Source organism: Eulemur rufifrons, chromosome 18 (assembly GCF_041146395.1).
Source record: "Eulemur rufifrons isolate Redbay chromosome 18, OSU_ERuf_1, whole genome shotgun sequence".
NCBI classification, from domain to species: Eukaryota; Metazoa; Chordata; class Mammalia; order Primates; family Lemuridae; genus Eulemur; species Eulemur rufifrons.
In genome coordinates this window covers 55,066,784-55,087,188 of record NC_091000.1, presented here as the reverse complement: position 1 = coordinate 55,087,188, position 20,405 = coordinate 55,066,784, and the positions used below count along the sequence as shown (strand labels likewise).

General features: G+C 39.4%; 1 protein-coding gene across 4 annotated transcripts in view; it reads right to left on the bottom strand.

Annotated features, from left to right (window-relative positions):
- KIF13A (kinesin family member 13A) overlaps positions 1–20,405 on the bottom strand; it is a 197,781-nt gene that overhangs the window by 92,019 nt on the left and 85,357 nt on the right. For all 4 annotated transcript variants that reach the window (XM_069493541.1, XM_069493544.1, XM_069493545.1 and 1 more), the window contains exon 4: positions 10,693–10,753. In XM_069493541.1, the coding sequence (XP_069349642.1) occupies positions 10,693–10,753 (61 nt within the window). The remainder of the gene's footprint in view (positions 1–10,692; positions 10,754–20,405) is intronic.

The following is a 20,405-nucleotide window of genomic DNA, read 5'->3' as shown; positions in this document are numbered from 1 at the left end:
TTTTTGACTGAGTTAGTTCAAAAGAGTTGTCTTCAAACTCTGACATTCTTTCTTCTGCCTGGTCTAGTTTATTCTTAAAGCTTTCCACAGTGTTTTTATTTCCTTAAAGGAGTTTTTCATTTCTAGAAGTTCTATTTGGTTTTTTAAAAAATATGTCTATCTCTTTAATAAATTTTTCGTTCATTTCCTGAATTGTTTTTGTGGTTTCTTGGAGTTGGTTTTCCATTTTCTCTTGGATTTCATTGAGCTTCCTTACACATATTTGGACTTCTTTATCTGTCATTTCAATGTTTTCATTTTCATTGGTATCCATTGCTAGAGAGCCGGTGTGCCCCTTTGTGGGTGGCCTTTCACTCTGATTTTTCATACTTCTGGAGTTCTTGCGCTGATTCCTTCTCATCTGGAACAGCTGTTGCATATTGTTTTTGGATTTTCTTTTGTTTAGATGGGGCTTTTTGCTCTCCCCACCCCCACTCAAAAGGGTGTGTTTGTAGCATATGTTGGGTAAGAACCTTTGGCTTTGCTTGTGGGTGCTTTGATGGCAGTCTAGGTTCTGGATGGATGCCTTGGTTACAGATATCCTTAGTGCTGTGGTTTTCTCAGTTGCTAGTTGTTTGTGGGCTGTAGCAGTGGTGAGCTATGTGTGTGGCAGATTTCCTGTCTCTTGTTGATGAGAGAGGACTGAGGTCTTTGAAATCCTTTCTCTTTCCCCATCCCTGTGGTCTTCTTAACGGGGTGAATTATATCAGCACACCCAGTTTTTAAGCTCTGTGACAGTTTGTGGTGCTTGTGGGTAAGAATCAACCATGCCCTGTATCGATTTAGTAAGCCAACATAAGTAAAACACTCACCACAGTCCCTGGCCAATAAAAGTCTAGAATATATTTTAGTTATCATCCCTTAAATCTTTAATCAAATATGCTTCATTTTAGTGGAAGGAAGGAAATCATTACCTAATTATTTTTCCCTCAAATAGTTTATCCATCTTTGCGACAATCCTGTGAAGCAATCCAATGCCAAAGATAAAAGAAAAAGGAAGACACCTGTTCTTAGAAAGATTTTTGAAAGGAATCATTCATTGCTATTTTTCTAACTTCCTTAGAGGTCTCACTTTTAAAGTGCCACTGACCAAATATAATGGTGTGACTCTCACACGTAACAGTGAGAGGTAGGAGGGTGGAGAGCAGACACAAAGGATGTGTGTGTGTTTGCGGGTGCGCACGCGCTTAGAAATGAGAAGGAAGAGCATCATTATTTGGGCCAGGGTGTGCCAACCCATATCGTTCTGTATAGGAAAAATATTTTCCTTTTTTTTTTTTTTAAACATTAAGGTAGAAAGGTACAGGAAAAAAATAAATTGTACCAACAAAATTGTGAATGAGACAGGTTCTACAGAGTTCCCCCTATTTTGCCATTCTGATGCCTTTTCAGCTGTATGAACCCTTGGCTGGAGTTATACTTAACCAATTTTTTGGTCTAGCTAGTGACCTTCAAGGCACCACTGGTATAGTAAGAACAACTACAAAAAAGGCCAACCTGTCAACCAAAGCCTTAAAAGGCACTATAGACTCTTTACACAGTCTCTGTCCGTTTTCACAACCAGCTCTCCATAGAACACAAAGGATGGCTACACTTCACTGTGTGATAGAAAACATGAAATACCAAAAACCCTCATATGGTTTCTTAAGGAGACTCTGGTTTTGAAAAGACTGGGGGTTTTTTTTTTGCCTTATTTTGTCTTTTGGTTTTTTTGCTTTGTTCATTTCTGTTTTTTAAACACAACAGTCCCCTTTCTCAGCAAAGGAAAAAATGACTTGCCAACTGCTTTTGAACCTCAGTTCATTAAAAAAGGAGCTATTTATGCTGGGTGGTGGGAATCAGGGGAATTCAAACAGTGCATGGGTGGATCCCATGAAAGATGTACTTATCTCCACCCTGTTTCCCGACTGCAGTTTGTACTTAAGTAGAATGAAGTGCTGTTTGTCTAAAGGAAAGCACACCAGCCCATGACAGAGAATTCACAAGTCCTGTGGGAAGCAGGAGGACCTAGGAGTATTTGTTTCTATCCCAGACAAACCGAGCAAAGCCACAACATTGTCAAACCCAAGAGGCCTGTGGCTTTTCAGCAGGACCGATGCCAGCGAGGAGGGGGCCACTCTGCAGACGTCAGCTCTGCCTGGTGTGGTGAATCCACAGGGCGAGCCTGACCTCACTTGTTAATAACCACAACCATGAAGCCAATTTCCTCCGGGGTTTATGATTAGACCTCCTATAACCACGTGGACAAGTCTTAAAACAGGCATGCCCAAAGTAACCCATAATACAATGTCAGAACAGTAAAGAGAGCTCTTGTATGGAATTTCTGCAAGCAAAGTCACAGACCTGAGTCACCCAACCCTGAGTCACCTCTGATACAGATTTCTGGAAAGCTAACACCCTTGGGTCTCCACACGTGAGCATAATCTGTCCCTATTGGGAATAGCTGCAATGGACTCTACTGTGTGTGTGCATTGGGAACTGGGTAACCAAGGCAATCCTCTATGGCAAGGCCCTGAGTGCAAAGCACAAAAGAAGAGAAACCAAGGATAGAAGGGAAAATGCACCTATCATTCATATGCTCACAATTTGATGGCTGAAGAGGCACAAGGTAAAATAGTCACAGTGGGGTATGTCCTAGAGAGTTGGAGAATGAAACAGGAGGGCATAACCCCTGTCTTGTTTATAATCTGCAATAAACAAGGCAGACACATACAGACCATGGGTGAACAGAACACCAAACGTGGTGATCACAGACCAGACCTGACATATGAACAGACTATTCCTTGTTTTTCCAAAGTAACTACATAAGAGAGTATCCAAGATTTGAACACAATCAATAATTTTATCAGTTTAAACAGAGCCCCCAGTTTGCCTTCTTTTCCCTCTTTTCTCTTTGGAGTTCAAGTTGGAGGAAAAAAAGGTTGGGCTCACTATTTGTGATTTGAAATTCCTGGGCCTGCTCATTTGTGAGGATGTTTTTCCACTTCTAACCAGGGCTGACAGACACAGCGATTTTGATGAGTCTGGCCTTGGCAGGTGGCCCGGCTCCAAATCAGAGCACCTGGACAGCGCAAGACCGGACAGGTTCCTCACACATACCAGAAGGGGGAAGAATGCCTCACACGGGCAAGGTTTAAGTAAATCCCTTTCTCAAAAAGCTTTAGTGTATGGAATTCTCTTATGTGGTGATTTCAAACATGGTTTACGTTGTGACCCAAACTACAGAGTTTAGATAAAGGAACTAAGGCTTTAAGGCTTGATTTGGTGACACTAGATTTAAGTTTTAATCAACTACAGAGAAGTCTGCCATGAAGGGGCCTGGTAAGAGGATTCTGAGAAACCGGGCCACGAGGGTAAATGTAGACCACGGGGCCATTTTCCACTGAGGCATCCAGGAGCTATCAGCATCGCAGTCCTCAGAAGCCTTGCTGGCAGCACGGCACAGGGTGACTCACCCAGATGGATGTTTCCACCCCGGCAACAGCGCTGGGGCTGGTCATGAGCTTGCTCTTTTTTTTGGTGCTGGGTAAAGTGGCTGACTCACCAAGGCGGGGTCAAGCAACTGCTGCCCTCGGCACCGGTGCGGAGAATGAAGGAAGAAAGTAGAGCCACCTCACCTGTGAAGACTGGCTTATAGAGAACGAGCATCGGAGTCATTCAGGAGGGTGTTTTCACATAAAACAACTGCTCACAAAGTAAACCTCCTTCATTTCTATCTGCTTTGAGAGTGTTTTATACTATCTCCCTCTAATACAAAAGCAGACCTGACTCAACATCTCTTCTGGACTATGGGGTGCACAGTATTTATAAAACTTGAGGGGAGGTTAAAACAAAGCCCAAACTAAACACAAGGATCTAGAGAACTTCTGACAGGACGGAGGCTGCTGTTAGTACTATTCCTGGCTAGGTTCCAAGCCAGAGCACTCCAGTATGAATTCCTTAACACAGACTCTCTTTAGGATGCGAGAGAAGAAAGGAATGCTGGTGACTGGAGTAGAATCCATAAAATCTCCACCAGCATATATAACTGTCATTGATTGACATCCACATTTACCAATGCTTCTAGCTCTCTCATAGGAAGCAGGGCCTCTCTGAACCTCAGTTTTCTCATCTGTAAAATGGGGACAATAATAATTTCTACCTGATTGGAAGAAGAAGTTCGACAGCTTCATTACCGATGGCGTGTGAAAGGATTAGCACACAGTGCTCACAATTTAGTGCTCAGGACTATAGTGTCTATTGGTGTTACTGTGATCCACCCCTCTAAATACACTTAAGTTGTAAGTATCTGGGTGTCAGCAAATACTCTAAGGAATAGATGTGGACAGAAAAAAGCAAAGTGTGGAAGAAGGTGGGATTTGGTGGGATAAAAAATAGAGGAGTAGAGGGGAGAATAAAAAGAGCAGCACACTTTAAAAAAATTTAACAAGATTAGCTTAGCTCATTTATTTTGGACATCTTTACAACAGAAATTTTTAACTGACCTCCACTTGTTCAATTCTCTGGATTAACCAACATTCTCTCTTCCACCTATAAACTACACTGATGCATGCCCACTGCATGCTAATCACCCCAGCTGGTACTCCACTCTCTGGACTCCCACCAGCTGAGTTATGTTCTTACAAAGGGTCAGTTGTGTCTGCTCCTAAACTGGTTTATGTCAGTTGTACTTCTCTGTAATTACACAGTTTAATTAGAAAATGCAAAAAGAGGGTTGCTGATTCTAAGAAAACTAAGTTGAATGCTTAGGAACAACTTGACAAAACCGAGTTATTAAAAGAAATGTCAAATCAGGTATGGGTGATTTATAAAAGACTGTAATAGAAAAATATTTTTAAAATCTGGGAGGATTTGACATTTGTATTTTTTTCATAAATAGCTTTTACTATGGCATACATCATTTATAGTGAATCTCTAACAAATTTTTCAAATAGTCAACTACTAGTGTGTCTCATAACTACAGGGAAAAATTCTATCATTTAAGCATAATTGCTAACAATTATCAAACGTTTCCTCTGTGCAAGGCACTTGCTGAGTGCTTCATATACATAATCTCATTTCAACAAGATTTGTAATAAGGTGGTATTTTTATTTGTTTAGCTCTGTTGCCCTGGCTGGAGTACAGTGGTGTGATCAAAGCTCACTGCAACCTTGAATTCCTGGGCTCCAGTGATCCTCCTGCCTCAGCCTCCTTCAGCCTCCTGAAAGTGGTACTGTTATTATTGTCTACTGTCAACACAGTTGGAAGTGGCAGAGCTAGGATTTGGGCCCATGAAGTCTGACCCCAGAGCCTGTGCCTTTAACTGCTAGAAATCTGATCTTCATCAAACAGAGCTTGATCAAACTATTACTTGAATAGTAATATAATGAACCGATATGATATTAATTACAAATTAATATTGTGGAACTCTGCTAAAAAATTGGTTCTATTTTGGCTACCGCTGGCTTTTAGAATGTAAATTTTGATGCACAAATGTTTTGTCTCGTTACAGTTCTTCTATAGTTAAGCAATGTGGAGCAGAAATCATTTCTACCTTTGAGCACGTACAATCCTCCATCGAGTCAAACATGGCTGCTCATCCCACAGCATTAGCCCACGGATTGGGGTGATCATCTGTCCCCTCACAGTATAAAGCAATGCTAGCAGAATGAGAATTACTGAGTCTCACTATGCTTCTGTTTCAACCCTTCTCCTGAGTTGCAAGGTATTAACAATGCCTGAAAACACATGGCTTCAGCAAATTTGAGCAACATGCCATATGGCAAGAACTGTTATATAATTTCTAAGTCAACAGTTTAGAATCTCTCAGAGGCCAGGGAATGTTTGCATCCACACTGACCTCCAGATATGCCACTACCAGACTGCTTTTTATTTTTATTTTTGGTATGAAGATTTATAGAAGACTAGGAGAAAACAAAAACCAAGGTTACTGGCATTCACTGTTAATCTAACATGGCACACTTTAGGAAATGATAAATGTATCGATTCATTGTCAAGAATGCTTTAAATGCAACCAGCAGTGATTTAAACATTTACAAAGACCGCTCTTCAAGTTTATCAGTGTTGACTATATTAACTTTATAATCTCCAACCCAGATCCATGAATATGTGCAGGTATATATGAGGTTTAGGGGAAGGTATGGATTTATGTACAAACGACATACTATAGGTGCCGAATTCTGCAGGTTATTTCTGTTTTTTCCCTAGCTCTAGCACAAAGGTTTTCACTTCAAACTCAGAATTATCTGCCAGACAAATATTATTACAACTACATAGGTAATAGAAGGAAGAGATTATATATTTAAAATGTAAAATGCCACAAAGCTGATTCAATGCAATGCAAATGGCTTAACAAACAAGCCTTTGATTTGCCTCTGAAAAGTCCACTGGAACAGCTGTAAGGCCAACATGAAATGGCTGATTCATGTTTTATCAGAGAGCTTAAGGGGATCTGAGATCATTCCAGGCTATATCTCTTCCTTTCACAGATGAAACACAGAGACCCACAGAGGTTACCTTACACAAAGTCTAGCAGCTTATGGAAAAACCAGATCTCATAAATCCCAATACGATGAATTTTCTTTCCAAAGTATTGATGCTACTACCCCAACTACTGCCACAGTGAGACAATGATGAAGATGATGATAAATATTAAGTCAATACTTCCGACATGCCAGGTACCGGGTTAAGTACCTTATACAAACAGATCATTTAGTTCTCAAATCAACATTACGAGATCAGAACTATTATTGTCCTTATTCATCACATGAGGAAACAGAACCATAGTGAGATTCAGTAATTCACCTGGCCTTACACAGATAGAAGGTGGTGGAGCCAGGATTTGAACCCAGTCTGACTTAAGAGCCCACATTCTTCAACTGCTGCAACCAACCCACTCCAATGCCAGTATTCCTACTAGAGAATTAGGTGTTTCTATTTTTTTTTGTTGTTGTTGTTGAGACAGAGTCTCACTTTGTTGCCCAGGCTAGAGTGAGGTGTTTCTAATCAGAAAGCCTGAAAGCTTTTAATAAATAGCAAAATGTAATTGAGAATCTAACATTTTAACACACCACGTGAAACTCAGAGCCACTGCTTCTCTTTGCTCTCTCAATCCATGCACTTATCTTTCTCTCTTTCTGTCCGCCCCCCCCCCCCCCCAGTTTTAAGAGCTGCTTTGAGAGCCCCGATTCAGCATCAATGATGCCATTATTCATCCAGTGTGACAAATAGGTCGGTTTCAGGAAATATGTGCTTCCCCTTCTCCATTTTCCCTATTTCCCACCAGAGAATGAATGCCTCTATCTTAATGTTTCTATTCACAATTAAGAAAGAATTGCTATTTTTTTTTACTGAAGAGAAGGGAAATCAAATTAGTATGGAAACCAATCAACGAATATACTAGTTACGTATTTACTGGGCAGATTATTTACAATGGATGAAAACCTGACAGAATAGTAAGCAAGAATTTTACTTTTTGCTAAGGGGAAGGGTGTCAGTATTTGTATAATAATGGGGATATTTGAAGAATAAGAAATTTACCCCAAAATTTTGTAAACAGACATTGCTCTATGAGTCAGGAGAACCCTATTTAAGGGCTAACTGGAACATGGTATTCAATGTGGTCATGCAACCTAAAATTTAGTAAACTTTAGCCTATGTTTAAAAATCATTTTTATTTTTTTAAGTATATCTGAACATACTATTTGTAATGAAGAGCTACAAAGATCTTGAGTTTCACAATTAAATTTTATCATCTGTGCTTAATGAAGTTATTTCTGGTTAAAAAAAAGTTTATCCTCTATGCAGAGACGTGAATGATATACTGTAGAAGGCCAGAGTGTTCTCTGTGGGCAATAATGGAGGGTTCCAGACAGTATGGAAAAGGAGGAGAAAAACAATCTTCCTTCAGCATTATTTTAACCACATCACTCCAATAACTCCTGTTTTGCACCGTATCAGTCTAAACTGCTTAGTTTAGCTTTTAGAATTTCCTATTACCTGGCCTCGCTTGACACGTACATAAATAGGTCTCCCACAGTGTCCCCCCAAGACGCACCTCCCGCTCAGACCAGTGCTACCACCATGCTTCTGCACGTTGCCTTATAGAAAAGTCAAATGAAGTATCATATTGGACACCTTCCATTAATCAGCCAATGAACTATATTTAACCCTTACAACAACCATATGACGTTGGTATTCTCATTTCCATTTGCAGAAAAGAAATTGTAGCTTAGAGAAATTAAAGAAACTGTCCAAGACAACCAAAGTAGGGGTCCTGAGATTCAAACCCAGGTCTGACATCAAAGTGCAGGTACTCTTGTAGACACCACGCTGCTTCCTCTTGTCTGGATGCCTGCTAGGCTCCCCTTGGACTAAATCCTATGCTTAATGTTTTCTTTCTTAATTGATAAGTAAAAATTATATATTAATATATTTATTGTATACAATGTGATGTTTTGATATATGTATGCATCGTAGAATGGCTCAATCTGGCTATTTAACATATGCATGACCTCAAATACTTATTTTTTCCTCCATGCTTAACTTTCATGCTCAGTTTTAGTCCCATTTTCTTCTCTGATGTCTTCCCTGACAATTTCAGCCTTTCCAGATTTTGTCTCTCCTTGGATTTTTCTCTAATGCTCCAAACCTGTAACATTCAGAGCTTAAATATTACCTCAAAATGTTGTTTGCTATGCATGCATTTCTTTTGCTTCCTAACTTATTTTTGGATTTCTCAAGGCCTTCCTGGGCTACACACACAGTAGGGGTTTCATGAATACTTAAAAATTATTCTGAGACTTTCTGGCTTCCTGGGTTATATGAGAGGAACCAACAACAGACATTTGGCTGAGGCACAGAATGGGTGGTCGGGGGAGTCCCAGAACAGAGGGTGGGGAAGGAAGACTGGGTCTATATAAAAAAGGACCTTAAATGTAGTCCCAGGAGTATAGATTTTATCTAGCAGGTAATGAGGAGTCCTGGAAAGTATTTGGGAATTACATGGGCAGAGCGCCAATGCAAGAAGATCTATCTGGCTGCATCCTGAATAACATCAATTGAACAAGGTAGACAATGGGCTTTGTATAGCCATAGCATTTGTCCCTATTTGTCTCTGCAACTGTAGGAAATGTTTTACTTTCGTTGTTGATTTAAATCTAAAAGCACACACCCAGCACAAAAATACAATATAGTGCTAACAATAAAGACAGACTGTTCCAGATTGTAGAATTTGTTATATAAAGTCCCAAAGGCTGATAAAAAGACAAATTAATTACCACGAACATTATGAAATACTTATTCACTTTAATAAAATACGTTGCTGAAGTTGCAGGAATGATGTTTAGAAATGCTAATTCACCCAATCTGAGCAACTAAAGGAATTTTCCTAGGTCAAAATTAGCTTTTTAAAAAATTACGTATCAATTTCTAAACAAATTTGCTTTATATGGCAAGGAAAAAGCTGTCAAACTTTTTGGAAAACAAAAAGTTCCCTACAAGCAAGTAACTTCCTTTTACCTCCCAATCTGGTAAGACCTATATCCTCCTCTCTTCATTTTTGTTTTTGCTTTTAACTAAAGGAGAAAGTCATTCAGCTGACGCTTTTGTAAGTAGAAATAACTAGACGAAATATCTAGTTCAAGAGATCTATTGTACAGCATGACTACAGTTAATAACAATGTATTGTATTGTTGAAGATTGGTAATAGAGTAGATTTTAAGTGTTCTCACCACAAAAAATAATATGTGAGGTAATGCATATGTTAATTAGCTCGATGTAGCCATTGCCATTCCACAATGTATACATATTTCAAAAATCATGTTGTACATGGAAAGTATACACAACTTTTACTTGTCAATTAAAAAGATACATTAAAAAAAGGATGAAACATCTAAGAAAATGGAAGACACAATCAGAAGGGAAGGAACTAAAGACTTCCTCCACTAAACAAAATGCTTCTTGATCTACAGCAATTGCATTTGACTCCTAAGAAGGCCTACGACTCACCTATGATGATAAATAGTAATACAGCAGTCACTTGTGTTGGATGGAGTGAGGATAAAATGCCTCAAGGATAGAACACTAGCAACACGTGGGGCTAGGAGGCAGCATTTCCCTGAGAAACATGGAATTTTAGTTCATATGAACACTGACTGCTTAGGACACTCAGGAGCTCAGCAGGCCCTGGAAACCAACACCACAAGTGCTTTGCTTATACAAACAGAGCAGAGGATGACTTGAAAGTTAGTGGCAAGGAATGGCATGACAAATGACACCTTTTCTTCATCTGATCATCACAACAGCTAACACTTATGGCTAAATGGGTGTGGTTCCCTGACACACTGTGGTGGTTTCCCCATTATCTCGAATCCTTGGAACATCTCTGAAAATAATAATACCCCCCTTTACAGGTGAAGAACTTGAAGCCTAAGGAAGTTAAAGAAAAAAAAATCGTCCAAGTTTTTTGCAAGTCAGTGGCAGAGACAGATTCTGAAACCAAATCTCACAGACTTCAAAACTCATGTGCTAGAGTTGGAAAGAATGGGTGTGTACTACAGGGGAAAAATAAAACTCCACAGTAATTAAGGAAAACAGATGTAATGGAAGAAGAGACCAGAGGTCCAACTATCAGGTGCAGAGAGTCAACTTACCAGCGTATTTTGCAGTGTTAGATTCATCCATGGACCAAAAGCAATAATCAAAGGCAAATACCTAAATGGAAGAACAAAATATTAAACTTAAAAATTAACTCCTTATGAGTAAATCAGACTGAAAAAAAATCGAAACGAAGATGAGGATACCTAAAACTGTTTAATTTTTAAAAATGGCTACAGGTTTGGCGCTTTTGTTAACCATGAAGGTTTCTGTAGACTAAATTTATGGTTAGCTTCATGTATTAGGTAAGTTGCATATGAAAACTGTCATTCATCCAGAATTCAAATAATCAGATATCTTAACCAGATTTTGAAAAAAAAAAAAAAAAATGATCTATTTAATGAGGGAAAAAACCACCACTTCCCACCAGGGCCACAGTTCCAGCCTCTGCTGAAAACTTCTGGCTGGATCTCCCTTAGCTTCTCAGGTAACACTAAAACGATCACATTTCATTTAAACCAGTTCCTTTTCCTAGCTTTCCATGATATCATTTCTGGCCTAGCTGAAGTTCAAAACTCCTTACATTCCCATCTTGGACTCCCTCCCCTCTTCTGTTTCAGCATGCAATCTCTGGCCAAGTACTGCTATTAAATCAATAATTCACTCTTGCATACATTTTCCATATAGCTACTGAATGCCTACTATATACCAGGAATGGCTTACACTTCCTTCATAAGGACTCCCATCTAACCACTGGTGTTCCACCCATTTATTATCAAATGCATAGAGCAATGTTCTCCAACGTGTACTCCAAGGAACAGTAGTCTCCTGAGCTAGCCCACGAAGAAACGATTAAATCATGTTGGAAATGGTGCACACTTTACTCTATTTGAGATTCTCAACGCAATTCTCAATATTAAAGGTTCTGAAAAGTCCTCCAATAAAGAAACCCATTTCATTGTTTATTTCCCCAATTAATTTTGATGAGGGGACTCTTTTTTGAGTACCCTACTAATATACCTTGAAACTACTATTTCTCACTATAACCCTTAGCAAATTCTGGCCCAGAGGACAGCAGCCACTTTCCTGGGTTCTTTGCTATTGCCTTTTTTCTCTCTTGCCATCCAAATAGCAAACTACAAACCTCCCATGGACAGAATCCTTTAATGCTTAATCATTTCCAAGGAATCTTAAGCACTGAGCAAATGGAACCCATGCTCTTTGGCCTGGCATTTGAGAGTGGCCCCAGTGAGGCCCTTTCCAGTCTATGTCCCCGAAGTTCCTCATGCTCTGGCATAACTTGTCCTTACTTCAGAATTACTAGGTACAATTTCACCTCTGTTCTTGTTCTCCTCTTCATTTTCACCCTTCAGAATACTTCATGCTCCTTAAGACCCACTTCAGTACATTTTCGTCCCAGGAAGCATTCCTTGGTTAAATCCAAAGGAATTATCTTTCCCTTCTCTGAAATTCCACAACACCGTTTAATCCTTTTTTATGGCTCCTATCCAAATTATTCTATTTTTCACTTATCATGTATATGATCTGTGTATATGTTTTATCTCCACTTGTAGACTAAATTCCTTGAAGGCAGGAACTGTATCTAATTCATCGTTGAAGCTCGCAATGTTCATAGTAGTTGCTTTATAATTATTTATTGACTTATTAATGGCATTGAGACCTTTCAAGGAAGAAGATACTTTTTATATCACTAAAGAACAAGTTATACTCTGAATAGTTTCAGCACCATACATACTTTAATGTTTTTAAAATTGACTCAGGTATATACAGTGCACATTACTTACAAATTCAATTTTGTTACTTACACAAACATTCACTCTGGTCTTGTAATAACCAAGTTTCAGAGGAACAGCTATGAAGCAATAGTTTCAGCCAACAGAGTGTGGAATATTCACTGCATTCAAAGCCTCCTACAATGACTTGAGAGACCACACAGGAGTAATCCAGTTAATCTTCCTGCCTCTGGGCAAGACCAAACTTCAGCACTTCTCCTGAGAGATGAAGATCTGTCTTGTTTTTAAACATTTCCAGAAAAGGAGATTCCACAACCTCCCTTTAATGGCATCTTATAATACTTACCTTTCATTCCTGGGACATTTTCCTTTCCTTTTGACCTAAGTCAATTCTCCTTACTTTAAGTAGCCAACAGAGGCTATTTTCCAATTTTTTAGAAGTACCTTTACTGTTCTCTGGATACCCAATGAATTCTTTAAGTGTTGCTATATATGGTGGAATAATCGTTTATTTCCTGTATGTTAATTTTTCATGCCTACCTCAAACTTATTTTTAACAGTTTGCTATTCTGCATACAAGATTAAAAGCTAGAGATTTATATTCACAGTAACACTCTTTGAAATAAAATGAAATCCAGCCCAAATTAAGGGTCTATCTGTCAGTAAGAATCATTCCAAATTCTGTGACAATTTCCATTTCTAACAATGAAACAGTTAATCATTTAAAGTTGTGCTAATAGAAGGAAATACGAAAAAAACTTTCATCAAGCATTTACCCCCTAAAATTCAGACAAATATGAAAACCCCGCAGAGGAAAGAAGGGCCCTGCCAGTACTGACAGATACAACTGTTCTTTGCTTGCCAAATACCGGCCTCCCCTTGAATTGCATTATGTCTTGGATTTCACAATCTTTGATCACAGGCATTTTAGAATGGTGATCCCTCAAACCAGTCATGGAGTACAGGTGGTTATATTACTAAACATTCACTAGGACGAAAGACCAGGAATCTGAGTGATTTCCCTAAAACTCGAACCAAGTGAACAGAAAAATTCTTGTTACTTTGTTTTCTCTTTAATCTCAGCTAGAAGTGATTCCCCATTCCCCTTGCCCTTCTATGAAATTCTGCAGCACTTTGTGGCTCCCATGGCACTATTCACGTGTGGTTCTGTTTTATGCCTCAGTTCTTCTGTGCGGGTCCAACTCTAAATGGTGAGCTCCTTGGCAGTGGGGACTATGCTCCACGTACCTCAGTGCCTGGTTCACTACCTCGTCCAGGGAAGCCACTGTACATAATATTCTTTCAATTAATAAACATATTACCAGGGGAGGGAGTTGGAATGCAGACAAGAGCATGGAATGGATGTGAGAATTGTTATGAATAAGCAGAGGTTCAACGGTAGAATATATTTTTTAGATGTTTCATTATTTCCACACGCATGTTTTGGGGGAACTTGGTTCTGTCAATGGTCAAATCCAGATCTGGTCCCTAAATGAACACTGGGGTCCCCTTTAGCACCGTTATTCCATGGTTAAGGTGCATAAACAAGCATGGTCACATCATGTACAATTTGTAGGTTGCACAGAAATTAGAACAATTACCTGCTTCACTGTCACTAGAAAAATTTGCTATGACTGTTACTACGGCAGTTTTAAAGATGTTTAAAATAATTTCTTTGGGCCAGGCACAGTTGCTCATGCCTGCAGTCCTAGCACTCTGGGAGGCCAAGGCGGGAGGATCACTTGAGCTTAGGAGTTCGAGACCAGCCTGAGCAAGAGCAAGACCTCATCTCTACTAAAAATAGAAAAAATTAGCTGGGCACAGTAGTGCGCACCTGTAGTCCCAGCTGCTAGGGAGGCTGAGGCAGGAGGATCACTTGAGCCCAGGAATTTGAGGTTGCAGCGAGCTATGATGATGCCACTGCACTCCAGCTGGGGCGACAGAATGAGACTCTGTCTCCAAAAATAAATAAAATAAAATAAAATAATTTCTCTGTCATAGTCTGATCATTTCCCTCACAATCTCTTGTTAGCACTATAAATACACTATTTATAAACTATTATTCTTTTCATGGCAAAAATGTAATTATAATTGAATAACACAGGTTTATTACAAAAGGACACATGATTTTCTTAGGTCTTATAATAGTTTTGAGTTTCCAATACAAAGTCAATTGACATTTCAAAAGGGAGAGGACCAATTTTTGGAGACTTATTCCTTGGAAATTGACCACTTTGAACAAAAAGAAAATAATTTTTTCCCAAAGCCACCACATTCTAACTCATTCCATTAGAATTCCTAAATGCTTATTTCATCTATTCATGAAGTCACTAGTATCGTAGCTGCAATGTGGGGGAGATGGGACTTCCTAATGCATACGAGTAAAAAAATAAAAACAGAAACCAAGTATATATTTTATCAATGGCAACCAACATTGTGAGAACATTTTTTTGGTAAAGGCATTCATACCTTTTCAACTACAAAAAGAGCCAGAAGTACAGATGGTCTCTAGTGAATTTTAAAATCTGAAAGCCATTGTCTTCATTGTTTTTGACAAAATTTGACCCCACCTTCTCAGAATCCCATTCCTTCCTCTTAGATGTCAAACTCATACCAGCGCTTAATTCCCTGCAGCTTGCTGTACATCTGTTCCACCTTCATCTGTCTCTTAAAAATGTTAGCTGTGCATTTTTGTGAACCACTCAACATCTAGTAAAGTTACTGAAGCTGTTTTTAATAAGGCGAATGTGTTGAGTGATATATATTCTGAGGTAATGGAGTTCTAGGACTTTATGAGCAGCATAGTCAAACTCCACTCTTATCTAAAAGTCCTATCGCTGACAGCATTTCAGCAATAGTCAATTTACAGTCAAAAAAAAAAATGAAGCAAGTATCTTCTATATTCCTTAGGGAACTAGAAGGATCAATGTTTTCAGAAATGTAATCTGTAATCATTTTTCTGATCCATAAAAACCAAACGTGAAGGTACTTTCAGTTGTATTACCTCTGTACCCCTTTGTTTATCCTCTGTAGTTGTTCACTTTCACTAATACGTTCACCTGTAAAATGTTTAATCCAGAAAGCAATCACCTAGTGCCCACTTGCCCCCTTTTTCAGTTTTAGGTCCTGTAGGGAACTCAAACACGTATCAGGCATGCTTTCTGCCCTCTAGCTACTTACAATCTAATTAAAAAGACAGAATATAAAATAATTATTCTGGAAAAACAATATTTTTTTTCCAAAATCATTTTATTACCCACCCCTCACATACCCTCCCCAGGCAGAAAGTGATGAATCTAATGCTTATGATGTCAAGATAATTTAATTTCATGCAAATAAATATTTCTGGACATAAGCGTCAGATTTTTCAAAGCAAGCCAACACCTAGTCTCTTTCAATTTCTATTAAAATCTTTCAGTGATGGCCGGGTGCGGTGGCTCACACCTGTAATCCTACCACTCTGGGAGGCCGAGGTGGGTGGATCGTTTGAGCTCAGGAGTTCGAGACCAGCCTGAGCAAGAGCGAGACCCCATCTCTACTAAAAAAATAGAAAGAAATGATATGGACAGCTAAAAATATATATAGAAAAAATTAGCCGGGCATGGTGGTGCATGCCTGTAGTCCCAGCTACTCGGGAGGCTGAGATAGGAGGATCGCTTGAGCTCAGGAGTTTGAGGTTGCTGTGAGCTAGGCTGACGCCACGGCACTCATTCTAGCCTGGGCAACAGAGTGAGACTCTGTCTCAAAAAAAAAAAAAAAAAAAAAAAAAAAAATCTTTCAGTGTCACCTCAAATGGCACTCCCTTATGAAACCTTTAAGGATATTACTCAGTACTCTGAATTCCACGCCTATCTAATCAGATTTTTGTGAGTGTGTATATGTATGTATATACATACACCTGTTTGTATATGATTCCCTGTGTTCTGCTATATTATTAACTCTTAGAGGACAATGCCTTGCTTTTCCTAATATTTTCGTTACCAAACAAAAATACTCTAAGAATTTACATTTTAAAGCAACTTCCTGGTGAATCCCTCTTAATTCAACACTCCGGTAAATCTGTGTTTCCATGTATGATGGCTGCTTGAAGTAGTGCAGACCAGCCAGTGCAAATCCTTCAGCAGCACAGCCAGTAGAGCAACAGTGCAACAGTACTTTGTCAAAGCCTCCATTCTCACTTCAACTGTAATGACAAGACAGGTGGTGCCCTAAGGCACTATTTATGTGTTTACTGGATTCTCTCTTCTTTCCCAAAAAGACAGGAGCAAGCCCCCCTATTCATCTGTACATTATGGCAATGGTCAGCCACCTTCTCAGCTCTGAGAGCCTCCACCAATGACTAAGAAATCCTCTGGTGTACTGTGCACAGTGAGACGTCCAGGGGAAAAAGAAGCGACAGGAGTGTAGAAATATAAGGGAACCCCTCCTTCCTGTCATGCCCTCCTGCTCCTCACCCCACCTCCCTTCCAGGGAGCTACAAGTCACTATTCAAGACCTGCCCAAATGTTACCTCCTCCAATGTTTCCTTGACTTCCTCTCTGGTCTTAGCTAGCCACTCCCCCTCTCTAATACACACTCATCCACCTAAATAACTGCACATTTTACATTAAGTTAGGATTGTGGGAACTTAAGCAAAATACCTACCAATATAATGTTGGCACACAGAATAACTGAGTATATGGCAGCTATTGCCATCAATATTCTGAGCCAGGGACTGTGCTATTTCTTTTCTTTTCTTTCTTTCTTTTTTTTTTTTTTTTAGAGACAGGGTCTTCCTGTGTCAGTCACCCAGGCTGGAATGCAAGGGCTCGACCATAGCTCACTGTAACCTCAAACTCCTGGGCTCAAGTGATCCTCCCATCTCAACCTCTCAAGTTGTTGGGATAACAGACATAGCCATCATGCTTGGCACAAATTCATTTCTTTCTTCCCTATAGTATAGGTACAGGACACAGCAGACAGGTGCTTAGTATTTGCTGAATTAAAGAAAGAAAGAAAAGAGAAAAGGCAAAAAAGGCCATGAGTGAAAGAGTTGCTACAGACTGTTTGGTTCTGTGTCAAAAATATCAGCGCAAAACACACTACTTCCTAGCTCCCAAATCTAAAATAAAAAAGGTTTCCTTTGAGAGAAAAAAAAGTTCTCTCTATGTGGACTTGCTTTGCTTTGTATAGCTGTTCACATCTGCAGACCCAACTGTCATTAACAGCCTGTTCTACCATGATCTACTTTGAAAACGGAGCCCAGGATTTCTCTGCCAACCCCCATTTCTCCAGTTTTAGGAATACTAGCTTGCCAACGTCTTGTTTTGTGGTTACTTTTCAACTTTGTCAATTTAAAAGAATACAATTACTGTGAGAGAGACATTTCAAATTTGTTCACATTTTACTATACCATGTTATAAGAACTGAGTCATACAAAAAAAAAGGACTATATTTCACTTCATGTCGAAATTTTCCTTTCAATACCAAGTTTGAACATTTTTCTCTTTTTCATCTTTTTTCTAATATCAGAGATGTGAAGAATATTTAAAAAAAAAAAAAAAAAAAAAAGGAAGAGTTAAACCTCATTCATCTTAGAGAAGCTGGACAAAAATTGAAAGCCCAGCACTGAAAGCCTGTGTGATCACGGAATTGTCTTTACTGCTGCTTTTACAAAAGCAGCTCTGCCAGCATAAACTCTTCTTGCCTGTATTTGAACATATCTGGTACTGGGGACAAAGAAGGAATGCCAGAACCATTACCCTTATTACTGCTGAGTTCTATTGACAGAAATACTTTCCCATTTAAAAATCTGTCAAGTAACTGTTATCTTTTTGCAATGCAATTAATCATTTCCTTTATATAGGCCTATATATACATACCAAACAATGTCTTGGGTTACACAGTCAACACTGCCTGACTGTGAAGATGTTAAGACATCTTAAAGATTCAAAGTCAGCAGCATCTGCTGCATATCTACAAGAAATAAGGCATTATCCCTGATCGCAGGGAATTCACAATCTGTTCTAGGAAGCAACTATCTGCGGAAAGTACTACTCTGCATTGCAGTTCAAATTTCTAAGGGTGCATGGAGAAGGTATCTCTTGGAAGAACTAATTTGTGCTTGCATACATTTAATGAATAAATCTGAAAACAGGAAGTTTTTAGCAGTCCTCTCAAAACCCAGACCAATCTTATAGCAGCACAGAGCTTCCATTCAACACTGTACACATATAAACTAGTGGTGCATAAGCAATGAAGCACTAACTCAATTCTAACTCTTTCAAATACTCTACTTGTTTCATGTTTAATCCTTTATCATTCATTTTCAAACTCTGCTTCACCGGTTGCTGAGGGGTGAGGGTGGGAGTGTCACAAATGCACAACCTATGGTATTTCTGGTTCTTTCATGCCCTGATTACTTCTCCACAAAAAACCTAGCCACCCACATAACTTCTCCAACAGCACATTCAAAAGGTAACATGGATATTTTCAAACACAGACTATTTCTTCTTCAATGAAAGCCCAAAAGATAAGTTGCAAATGTCTAAGCATGTACCATATGATCCTATCTGCTACCTCTAATAAATGATTATTGTTCATAAAAAAGGAAAAAAATAAAACATTAAATTTGAGTGACCCTGACATTACCTTCCATGAACAATCTCTGTTCAGAACACTCAGACAAAGACCTCACCATGCCAGGTGCATCTAGCCACAGAGAGGAGAAAGCTGGGCTGACTCCAAAAGGCCCAAGGCCACCAGAGCCTAAAGGACCTGAGGCAGCACAGCGCTTGCAAACATTTACTTTCTGTCCAATCACACTGGAAAGGGCTGATGGAGAGTTCACTCTGCTAGGGATGACCCAGGCTGGGTGGGATTCAAGAGACTCTCCCTGGTACAGAGGTTTTTGCTGTTCTGGACAGGGAGATGGATCAGCACCAAGAGACAAAGGAGATAGATATATTTTTCTCTTGGGGGCCTATAATACACGCAACCCAGTACTCTGCCGCCTGCACTGTAGGCATCTAAAGGCACAGAATTACAGTGGGAATATCTGGTTCTAACGAGGCCAGGCAGAAGGAAAGGGTGGTGGGATACAGCCTGCAGAAATTTCAAGGTAGAAACATACAGTGCTATGTTTCCAAGGATTTTTTTTGTTTGTTTGTTTAAAAAAGAAAAAAACCTTGGGCAATTTTTAGTAATGTGATTTAGAATGACAAAGTGTGGTATATTGTATTATGGTTCCAAATGACTCGCTGCCCTCCCTGTAAGAGGATTATACATCCCTCCCTATTGCCACATGACTTGCAGTGCCTCTAGCAGGAGGAATATAATTCCTGGCCCTACTGATTTCAGGCTTGGCTGTCTGACTTCCTTTGGCCAATTAAATGTGAACAAATGTGATATATGCCAGTTCAGGGCATCCGCTTTAAGAAGCCACTGCATGGTTCTCTTTCGTTCCCCTCTCCACCCTGCCATGGTATTAGCAAGTCCCATCCAGGGGCTGTTCCTTCACGATGGAGCGCAGATTGAAGTCACATGATGCAGAGCTATAGTCGACCTAGCTGACATGTAACATCAGAAAAATAAACTTTTTTGCTATTTCAAGCCATTCAACATTTAAGGTTGTTTCTGCTGTATCATCTAGCATAAGCAGACTAACACACAAATTGGTTATTATAAAATGAACCTAAGTTGTTATCCACCCTATGTTCTACACTAACCCATTATCCTGCACACTGCAGCCAGATGAGTTACTTGCATGTACAGTTCTGATCGTTTAACTTTTCTGCACGAAAATCCTAAATGATCTTCATAGCTGACCGGATTAAGGTCAGATTCCTAACTCTCTATAAGCTACACACTTTCCCAGTTTTTTAATACACAACTTCTTTTCACGTACAGTACACTCTAACCAGAGTGTGCAACCCATTACTTCCTACCACGTCAATTACTTTCTAGTTTGTCTCCCTTACATACATCTTGATTCTGCCTTCTGAAACCCTACCCATACTTGACGTCCTTCCTGAAGC